This window comes from Bombina bombina, unplaced genomic scaffold (assembly GCF_027579735.1).
Source record: "Bombina bombina isolate aBomBom1 unplaced genomic scaffold, aBomBom1.pri scaffold_973, whole genome shotgun sequence".
NCBI lineage: Eukaryota > Metazoa > Chordata > Amphibia > Anura > Bombinatoridae > Bombina > Bombina bombina.
Genome location: NW_026511247.1, coordinates 20,593 through 32,676, shown reverse-complemented (window position 1 = coordinate 32,676; position 12,084 = coordinate 20,593). Strand labels below are relative to the sequence as shown.

Below are 12,084 nucleotides of genomic sequence, written 5' to 3'. Positions count from 1 at the left end.
TACTCATGTCATGTAACCTACTCATGTGATGTAACCTACTCATGGCATGTAACCTACTCATGTGATGTAACCTACTCATGACATGTAACATACACAGCAAACACTAGTACACAGCACCACACTTAAGGTCACTGACCCACAAATGTACTTGTTGTAACATTGATTATCTCACGTGATTACCGAGGAACCAATCAGACGGATCATCGTCACCGGGAGGCGTGTCTTCTATAGGAAAGGGAGGGGTGTGATACCGGTGTCACGGTCTGTCATTCAGCTGCTCTTACCCTGGTCAGAGCCACCCCTCCCGCCATGCTCACACATCTTCTGCAGTGTGGTCTCCGCCGCTGCCCGCCTAGAGCACGGTAATCTGCGCCTGTGGGGAATACAGGACGGGAAACAGACTGACAGATTAAAACAGGGGCGTGCTGGGAAATGTAGTTCTTTGGTCGCGCTATCTATTATAGGAAATTGTTCGTGAAGCGCGTTGGGAATTGTAGTTTTTGTTTCGCGTAACATGAATTTGTGAAAGCATGCAGCACTACATTTCCCAGAGATCACTGCGCTGCACACACACACTAGCCATCATGTTCCGCAGTTACTTGTCATGTGGTTCCCTGGCACATTAGTGACCCACACTAGACCTCTGATCACTACACCTGTGTAACAATACTGATGTCTTAAAGGGGCAGGAGAGATCCAGGTGATCAAGTACATTCTAAATCCATTTCTGTTTTGTTCTCTTGCTTACCTTTGTTAAAGGGAAAGTCTACACTAAACTTGTTCTTGTTTAAATAGATAGCTAAACCTTTACTACCCATCCCCAGCTGTGCACATTCATCATTGTTATATTAATATACTAGTTATTCACAACAGGAGTCTGCTAGTTCATGTGAGCCATATAGATAAGTTATATTAATAGACTTTATAGCAATTATTAGTTATTCACATCAGGAGCCAGCTAGTTCATGTGAGCCATATAGATAACAGTTATATTAATAGACTTTATAGCAATTATTAGTTATTCAAATCAGGAGCCTGCTAGTTCATGTGAGTCATATAGATAACATTGTGCACACTAGTTTATATAGATGTTACACAGCCTGATATTAATATAACATCTAATAATGTTATATTATTAACCCCTCAGCATCTGTATAGCAGGACACCACAATGCACACTAGTTTATATAGACGTTACACAGCCTGATATTAATATAAAATCTAATAATGTTATATTATTAACCCTTCAGCATCTGTATAGCAGGACACTACAATGCACACTAGTTTATATAGATGTTACACAGTCTGATATTAATATATAATCTAATAATGTTATAGTATTAACCCTTCAGCATCTGTATAGCAGGACACTACAATGCACACTAGTTTATATAGATGTTACACAGCCTGATATTAATATATAATCTAATAATGTTATATATTATTAACCCTTCAGCATCTGTATAGCAGGACACTACAATGCACACTAGTTTATATAGATGTTACACAGTCTGATATTAATATATAATCTAATGTTATAGTATTAACCCTTCAGCATCTGTATAGCAGGACACCACAGTGCACACTAGTTTATATAGATGTTACACAGCCTGATATTAATATATAATCTAATAATGTTATATTATTAACCCTTCAGCATCTGTATAGCAGGACACCACAGTGCACACTAGTTTATATAGATGTTACACAGCCTGATATTAATATATAATCTAATAATGTTATATTATTAACCCTTCAGCATCTGTATAGCAGGACACTACAATGCACACTAGTTTATATACATGTTACACAGCCTGATATTAATATATAATCTAATAATGTTATATATTATTAACCCTTCAGCATCTGTATAGCAGGACACTACAATGCACACTAGTTTATATAGATGTTACACAGTCTGATATTAATATATAATCTTATAATGTTATATTATTAACCCTTCAGCATCTGTATAGCAGGACACTACAATGCACACTAGTTTATATAGATGTTACACAGCCTGATATTAATATATAATCTAATAATGTTATATTATTAACCCTTCAGCATCTGTATAGCAGGACACTACAATGCACACTAGTTTATATAGATGTTACACAGTCTGATATTAATATATAATCTAATAATGTTATATTATTAACCCTTCAGCATCTGTATAGCAGGACACTACACTGCACACTAGTTTATATAGATGTTACACAGCCTGATATTAATATATAATCTAATAATGTTATATTATTAACCCTTCAGCATCTGTATAGCAGGACACCACAGTGCACACTAGTTTATATAGATGTTACACAGCCTGATATTAATATATAATCTAATAATGTTATAGTATTAACCCTTCAGCATCTGTATAGCAGGACACTACAATGCACACTAGTTTATATAGACGTTACACAGCCTGATATTAATATATAATCTAATAATGTTATAGTATTAACCCTTCAGCATCTGTATAGCAGGACACTACAATGCACACTAGTTATATAGATGTTACACAGCCTGATATTAATATATAATCTAATAATGTTATATTATTAACCCTTCAGCATCTGTATAGCAGGACACTACAATGCACACTAGTTTATATAGATGTTACACAGCCTGATATTAATATATAATCTAATAATGTTATATTATTAACCCTTCAGCATCTGTATAGCAGGACACTACAGTGCACACTAGTTTATATAGATGTTACACAGCTTGATATTAATATATAATCTAATAATGTTATATTATTAACCCTTCAGCATCTGTATAGCAGGACACTACAATGCACACTAGTTTATATAGATGTTACACAGCCTGATATTAATATATAATCTAATAATGTTATATTATTAACCCTTCAGCATCTGTATAGCAGGACACTACAATGCACACTAGTTTATATAGATGTTACACAGTCTGATATTAATATATAATCTTATAATGTTATATTATTAACCCTTCAGCATCTGTATAGCAGGGCACCACAATGCACACTAGTTTATATAGATGTTACACAGCCTGATATTAATATATAATCTAATAATGTTATATTATTAACCCTTCAGCATCTGTATAGCAGGACACTACAATACTCACTAGTTTATATAGATGTTACACAGTCTGATATTAATATATAATCTAATAATGTTATAGTATTAACCCTTCAGCATCTGTATAGCAGGACACTACACTGCACACTAGTTTATATAGATGTTACACAGCCTGATATTAATATATAATCTAATAATGTTATATTATTAACCCTTCAGCATCTGTATAGCAGGACACTACATTGCACACTAGTTTATATAGATGTTACACAGCCTGATATTAATATATAATCTAATAATGTTATATTATTAACCCTTCAGCATCTGTATAGCAGGACACTACAATACTCACTAGTTTATATAGATGTTACACAGCCTGATATTAATATATAATCTAATAATGTTATATTATTAACCCTTCAGCATCTGTATAGCAGGACACTACAGTGCACACTAGTTTATATAGATGTTACACAGCCTGATATTAATATATAATCTAATAATGTTATAGTATTAACCCTTCAGCATCTGTATAGCAGGACACTACAATGCACACTAGTTTATATAGATGTTACACAGCCTGATATTAATATATAATCTAATTGTTATATTATTAACCCTTCAGCATCTGTATAGCAGGACACTACAATGCACACTAGTTTATATAGATGTTACACAGCCTGATATTAATATATAATCTAATAATGTTATATTATTAACCCTTCAGCATCTGTATAGCAGGACACTACAGTGCACACTAGTTTATATAGATGTTACACAGTCTGATATTAATATATAATCTAATAATGTTATATTATTAACCCTACAGCATCTGTATAGCAGGGCACTACAATGCACACTAGTTTATATAGATGTTACACAACCTGATATTAATATATAATCTAATAATGTTATATTATTAACCCTTCAGCATCTGTATAGCAGGACACTACACTGCACACTAGTTTATATAGATGTTACACAGCCTGATATTAATATATAATCTAATAATGTTATATTATTAACCCTTCAGCATCTGTATAGCAGGGCACTACACTGCACACTAGTTTATATAGATGTTACACAGCCTGATATTAATATATAATCTAATGTTATATTATTAACCCTTCAGCATCTGTATAGCAGGGCACTACAGTGCACACTAGTTTATATAGATGTTACACAGCCTGATATTAATATATAATCTAATAATGTTATAGTATTAACCCTTCAGCATCTGTATAGCAGGACACTACAGTGCACACTAGTTTATATAGATGTTACACAGCCTGATATTAATATATAATCTAATTGTTATATTATTAACCCTTCAGCATCTGTATAGCAGGACACTACAATGCACACTAGTTTATATAGATGTTACACAGCCTGATATTAATATATAATCTAATAATGTTATATTATTAACCCTTCAGCATCTGTATAGCAGGACACTACAATGCACACTAGTTTATATAGATGTTACACAGCCTGATATTAATATATAATCTAATAATGTTATAGTATTAACCCTTCAGCATCTGTATAGCAGGACACTACAATGTACACTAGTTTATATAGATGTTACACAGCCTGATATTAATATATAATCTAATAATGTTATATTATTAACCCTTCAGCATCTGTATAGCAGGACACTACAATGCACACTAGTTTATATAGATGTTACACAGTCTGATATTAATATATAATCTAATAATGTTATATTATTAACCCTTCAGCATCTGTATAGCAGGACACTACAATGCACACTAGTTTATATAGATGTTACACAGCCTGATATTAATATATAATCTAATAATGTTATATTATTAACTCTTCAGCATCTGTATAGCAGGGCACTACAATGCACACTAGTTTATATAGATGTTACACAGCCTGATATTTATATATAATCTAATAACGTTATATTATTAACCCTTCAGCATCTGTATAGCAGGACACTACAATGCACACTAGTTTATATAGATGTTACACAGCCTGATATTAATATATAATCTAATAATGTTATATTATTAACCCTTCAGCATCTGTATAGCAGGACACTACAATGCACACTAGTTTATATAGATGTTATACAGCCTGATATTAATATATAATCTAATAATGTTATATTATTAACCCTTCAGCATCTGTATAGCAGGACACTACAGTGCACACTAGTTTATATAGATGTTACACAGCCTGATATTTATATATAATCTAATAACGTTATATTATTAACCCTTCAGCATCTGTATAGCAGGACACTACAATGCACACTAGTTTATATAGATGTTACACAGCCTGATATTAATATATAATCTAATAATGTTATATTATTAACCCTTCAGCATCTGTATAGCAGGACACTACAATGCACACTAGTTTATATAGATGTTATACAGCCTGATATTAATATATAATCTAATAATGTTATATTATTAACCCTTCAGCATCTGTATAGCAGGACACTACAATGCACACTAGTTTATATAGATGTTACACAGTCTGATATTAATATATAATCTAATAATGTTATATTATTAACCCCTCAGCATCTGTATAGCAGGAGACTACAATGCACACTAGTTTATATAGATGTTACACAGCCTGATATTAATATATAATCTAATAATGCTATATTATTAACCCTTCAGCATCTGTATAGCAGGACACTACACTGCACACTAGTTTATATAGATGTTATACAGCCTGATATTAATATATAATCTAATAATGTTATATTATTAACCCTTCAGCATCTGTATAGCAGGACACTACAATGCACACTAGTTTATATAGATGTTACACAGTCTGATATTAATATATAATCTAATGTTATAGTATTAACCCTTCAGCATCTGTATAGCAGGACACTACAGTGCACACTAGTTTATATAGATGTTACACAGCCTGATATTAATATATAATCTAATAATGTTATATTATTAACCCTTCAGCATCTGTATAGCAAGACACCACAGTGCACACTAGTTTATATAGATGTTACACAGCCTGATATTAATATATAATCTAATAATGTTATATTATTAACCCTTCAGCATCTGTATAGCAGGGCACTACAATGCACACTAGTTTATATAGATGTTACACAGCCTGATATTAATATATAATCTAATAATGTTTTATTATTAACCCTTCAGCATCTGTATAGCAGGACACTACAATGCACACTAGTTTATATAGATGTTACACAGCCTGATATTAATATATAATCTAATAATGTTATATTATTAACCCTTCAGCATCTGTATAGCAGGACACTACAATGCACACTAGTTTATATAGATGTTACACAGCCTGATATTAATATATAATCTAATAATGTTATATTATTAACCCTTCAGCATCTGTATAGCAGGACACTACAATGCACACTAGTTTATATAGATGTTACACAGCCTGATTTTAATATATAATCTAATAATGTCATAGTATTAACCCTTCAGCATCTGTATAGCAGGACACTACAATGCACAGTAGTTTATATAGATGTTACACAGCCTGATATTAATATATAATCTAATAATGTCATAGTATTAACCCTTCAGCATCTGTATAGCAGGAGACTACAATGCACACTAGTTTATATAGATGTTACACAGCCTGATATTAATATATAATCTAATAATGTTATATTCTTAACCCTTCAGCATCTGTATAGCAGGACACTACAATGCACACTAGTTTATATAGATGTTACACAGCCTGATATTAATATATAATCTAATAATGTTATATTATTAACCCTTCAGCATCTGTATCACAGGACACTACACTGCACACTAGTTTATATAGATGTTACACAGCCTGATATTAATATATAATCTAATAATGTTATATTATTAACCCTTCAGCATCTGTATAGCAGGACACTACAATGCACACTAGTTTATATAGATGTTACACAGCCTGATATTAATATAACATCTAATAATGTTATATTATTAACCCTTCAGCATCTGTATAGCAGGACACTACAATGCACACTAGTTTATATAGATGTTACACAGCCTGATATTAATATATAATCTAATAATGTTATATTATTAACCCTTCAGCATCTGTATAGCAGGACACTACAATGCACACTAGTTTATATAGATGTTACACAGCCTGATATTAATATGTAATCTAATAATGTTATATTATTAACCATGCAGCGTTTGTATAGCAGGACAGCACAATGCACAGTGAGCTGGCAGTAACATTAGGTAACCTGAGTGATATAATGAATGTGCAGCGGGCATATGTACATACACCTCATGTTCATAATGTTCATGTTCAGTATAGTGTTGGAATGAGCGTGCAGCGGGCATATGTACATACACCTTGTGCACCAACAAACCGAGCTGGCAGTGACAGGTGGTAACGTGAGTGTTGGAATGAGTGTGCATGGGGCATATGTACATACACCTCATGCACCAGCACACTTAGCTGGCAGTGACATGAGGTAATATGGGTGTTGCTATCTGGGCAGTATAGTGTTGGAATGAGTGTGCACGGGGCATATGTTCATATGCTCTGTGCTCTGTACAAGCTCTCACTGAAATGGTCATAACGTTTACTAGAACCATTTTAAAATCAGTCATGTGCTTTCCTGATTTTATTTGTCTATCCCTGTAAGCGGCACAGTGCACATGTAATCATTCATTTGTCTGCTTTTACTGTAATTTCCATTTTACATCTCTCCAAAGAGGCTGGAGTACATCCTGCAAAATACTACACAGTGACTGGTTACAGCAGTGCACAAGCTCAGTTATATCTGACCTCTGATTAAGGTCTGTGCTAACCTAAACAGTTCAGTATTTTAGCCGACTGCCCAGTATAATATAAGTATGACACTGTACCTATAGGGCTAGGTTACAAGTGTAGCACTAAATATCACTTGCGTGCAAATGATATTAGCACTCCACTGAATCCTATCTTTTCAATGGGATCTGCCTAACGCTGGTATTTGGGAGAAGTGAGCGGTAGACCCTCTACCAACAAGACTCCTACCGCCAAAAAAAGTCAGTAGTTAAGAGCTTTATGGGCTAACACCGGAATATAAAGCTCTTAACTGCTGTGCTCTAAAGTACACTAACACCCATAAACTACCTATGTACCCCTAAACCGAGGCCCCCCCACATCGCCGCCACTCTAATAAAAATGTTTAACCCCTAATCTGCCCCCCCAACGTCGCCGCTACATAACTACACTTATTAACCCCTAATCTCCCTCCCGCACAGTCGCCGCTACTATAATAAACTTATTAACCCCTAAACCTAACTCTAACCCTAGCACCCCCCTAACATAAATATAATTTAAATTAAACGAAATAATATTCCTAAAATTAAATAAATTAATCCTATTTAAAACTAAATACTTACCTATAAAATACATATCTAATATAGCTACAATATAAATAATAATTACATTGTAGCTATTTTAGGATTTATATTTATTTTACAGCCAACTTTGTATTTATTTTAACTAGGTACAATAGCTATATTAGGGTTTATTATAGGGTTAGAGTTAGGTTTAGGGGTTAATAACTTTATTATAGTAGCGGCGACGGTGCGGGCGGGAGATTAGGGGTTAATAATTGTAGGTAGGTGGCGGCGATGTTAGTGAGGGCAGATTAGGGGTTAATAACATTTATTATAGTGTTTGCAAGGCGGGAGTGCGGTGGTTTAGGGTTAATACATTTATTATAGTGGCGGCGAGGTACGGTCGGAAGATTAGGGGTTAATAAGTGTAGGTAAGGTAGCGGCGACATTGGGGGGGCAGATTAGGGGTTAATAAATATAATATAGGGGTCGGCGATGTTAGGGGCAGCAGATTAGGGGTTCATAGGGATAATGTAGGTTGCGGCGGTGTACGGAGCGGCAGATTAGGGGTTAATAATAAAATGCAGGTGTCAGCGATAGCGGGGGCGGCAGTTTAGGGGTTAATAAGTGTAAGGTTAGGGGTGTTTAGACTCGGGGTTCATGTTAGGGTGTTAGGTGTAGACATAACTTTTGTTTCCCCATAGGAAACAATAGGGCTGCGTTAGGAGCTGAACGCTGCTTTTTTGCAGGTGTTAGGTTTTTTTTCAGCCCAAACTGCCCCATTGTTTCCTATGGGCATATCGTGCACGAGCACGTTTTCACAGCTTACCGCTACCGTAGGCAATGCTGGTATTGAGGGTTGAAGTGTAGCTTCATTAGGCTCCACGCACCCTTTTTTTGAGCCTAACGCAGCACCTCAGACAACGCTAAATACCAGCGTTGTTGGAAGGGTGCGCTGGGAAAAACGTAGCGTTAGCTATGCGGGTCTTTACCGACAAAACTCTAAATCTAGCCGTTAGTCTTTATATGAATATATATATGTGTGTGTGTGTGTATGTATATGTATATGTGTATATATATATATATATATATATATATAATCAATGTAAATATTTGCATAGGAAATTAGCACATCTAGGCAAGATTCCCCGCTTGTTTTCCCCAGAAATACTTCATATACAATGTTACCAATGCACAAGAGAATTATGGGTAAGATATGCAAATTAGATATGCAAATTCTCATTTTTTTTTGCTTCAAGTACTGTTTTAACACAGCAATCCTTTTAACAGGATTATTGGAGCAAACCAGAAATCACTCACTAGACAAGCCTGTTTCGTTCTTTTTGGAACTCATCAGTAGGAGATAGATTTCTGGTTGCTGCATTGGTAAAGCTACTTTCAAGGTTAAACCAAAATTCATTAAAATTATGGGGGGAGATCTCCAACTGATGAGTTCCAAAAAGAACGAAACAGGCTGTTTTAGTGAGTGATTTCTGGTTTGCTGCTACCCGAGAAACTCTCGGGTAGCTTTTACCCCAGAATCTGTTTGCTTTGACCCCAGAAACTCTTTGATTACACTGTTTCCAATGCAGCAAAGGATTCTGGGGGAGATATGCAAATGAGGTTCACAGCGACTCACTTTTTTACTTCTATCCTGCTTTTTAAGGCAGACTTCCCTTTACGCCATAGCATCGCTGCATTAGGGGTAGTACAGTGATTCAGACCAATCCCAGGACAGCTGTTTCGTGGTTATTGCCACTCATCAGCTGGGAGTAGGTTGAATCACTGCTTGGTAAAGGACCTGCGAGTGCATTTTGTTTGGAGGACTATTCATTGCATTCTTGCACCCAGGCGGATGACCATAGGAGGGTAACACTGTAATCTGGACGGTATTTTATATATATATATATATATATATATATATATATATATATATATATATATATATATATATATATATATATATATATATATATATATATATATATATATATATATATATATAGTGGGGCTGAGGTTACTCTTTAGAGTCTGGACAGTCCCTGACTTCACTTCACAAACTGAAACATTTGCTCTAAAGAGAAAGCTGCACTGAGGGATAACAAGGCAGCGCTCCCTAACCATGACAGTCCCGTAATATGCGGGACATTGGGGAATTCTTTTTTCACAACTGTATGAATAAGTGAAAAACCTGCATCAGACACTATGTGCGTATTCAGCTGCCGTGCGTTAGATTTGCTTCTCTGTAATCCCTTTTGCAACGTCATCTGTCCTCACTCGGTACTTTACTTGTATTTATTTATTGTTTTCAAGCAACCCTGACCGGTTATCCAATAAGCCCACTTATGAATTGGTTTGGGCAGCACCTGCATGATTAACCCTAACCATGGCTCAGCCCTCCCACTGCAGTTAACCCTAACCATAACCTTCCCATACTTACCTGGCCTAGCCCTTCATAGAAATAAATTCTAATGTTTTAGCAGCTGCAACCAGCCATAAAGTATATATTATTATTTTGGAAAATATGTATAAATGAATGCCTCATAATAGTGGTGATCAGCGTATGATAAGGTATTTGTTCGTGACAGTTTGATTTGATCAGCAAGCACCGGATCTAGATCCATGTCAGGGCTTTCCGCTCCTCAATAATTGTGCAAAATTAGGTACCTCTGTAGGGTTTGGCATTTGATAACTGTAACATCTCTGTTTATTTCCCAGGTTTGGAGGCCTTGATATCCGCCTGTCCACTCTCTCTCGGCCCCCAACTTCCTCCTCATTGCGTTTGTACGTACGACTGCGAGATGCCTTGCTCCGTCCATCACGTTTCTCTAACAGACCCTTTTCCAAGGGCAGGATACTGGCCCTGCTGGTTGGTCCTGCCTCTGCGTGTGCGGGAGGGAGGGTCGTGCTGTGCCAACTGGAACATAGTAACCACCCCATGATCACAGCTGAGAAGGCCATACCAGAGCCAGAATTCAACTGGAGCGAGTTCTGGAAGCTCCTGCGGCCCCAGTTGTTGGCCCTGATGACTGCTGTGATTGTAAGTATCCCCTATCTGCAGCTGCACCGTAAAGCTCACATGAATCCGAAGGGCGTCTTATAACACAACTTCCCCATCATAAGATATTTACTTAAGCCACTTCTCTTTTTCAGCTCTCGTTTGGTGCCGCGGTACTGAACATACAGATTCCACTGATCCTGGGCGAGTTGGTAAACGTGGTGTCCCGCTTTACCAGAGAGCATGCTGGGAACTATCTGCGTGAAGTGCAGGGCCCTGCTATGCGGCTGCTTTGTCTGTACGGAGTACAGGTAGGTGCTGTGGGTTACAGCGGAAGAGAATAGACGGTCACCAAATCAACCCGACTGCACCCAGGGGTGCTGGTAACTCATGGTCATCGGGGGATTTTTATTTCTTTACATAAATCATTAACATATTTTATTATTAAAATAAGTAATCAACCCTTGTAGAGGCATTTTCTCCCTTTTTTGAGCACTTACATTAGTTAGATCATAAGCTGGAGCCTCAGACCCTTCTATACAGGTCGCCTCATGTTTTGTATGTCAGTCATTGTCTCATTTTGTACAGCACAGACAAAAGATAATCTGAATTGAAGGTAACTTCCTGGGATTAATTGATAATATTTATTGTGATATGAAAGCAACTCTATTAATCAATAA

General features: G+C 35.8%; 1 protein-coding gene across 1 annotated transcript; it reads left to right on the top strand.

Annotated features, from left to right (window-relative positions):
* Positions 1-211: 211 nt before the first annotated feature.
* LOC128643664 (mitochondrial potassium channel ATP-binding subunit) lies at positions 212-11,748 on the top strand. Its single transcript, XM_053696491.1, has 3 exons — positions 212-362; positions 11,125-11,446; positions 11,560-11,748. Exons 1-3 carry the CDS (start codon positions 310-312, stop codon positions 11,746-11,748), a joined length of 564 nt encoding a protein of 187 aa, XP_053552466.1. The 5' UTR covers positions 212-309.
* The last annotated feature ends 336 nt before the right edge of the window (positions 11,749-12,084 follow it).

What these genes read in the sequence shown, in the direction of transcription:
- LOC128643664 (XM_053696491.1), top strand. Translation starts at nt 310, where the DNA reads ATGCTCACACATCTTCTGCAGTGTGGTCTCCGCCGCTGCCCGCCTAGA. An exon ending in CGCTGCCCGCCTAGAGCACG is followed by an intron (nt 363 to 11,124) that starts GTAATCTGCGCC and finishes TTTATTTCCCAG; the next exon opens with GTTTGGAGGCCTTGATATCC. An exon ending in CCCTGATGACTGCTGTGATT is followed by an intron (nt 11,447 to 11,559) that starts GTAAGTATCCCC and finishes TCTCTTTTTCAG; the next exon opens with CTCTCGTTTGGTGCCGCGGT.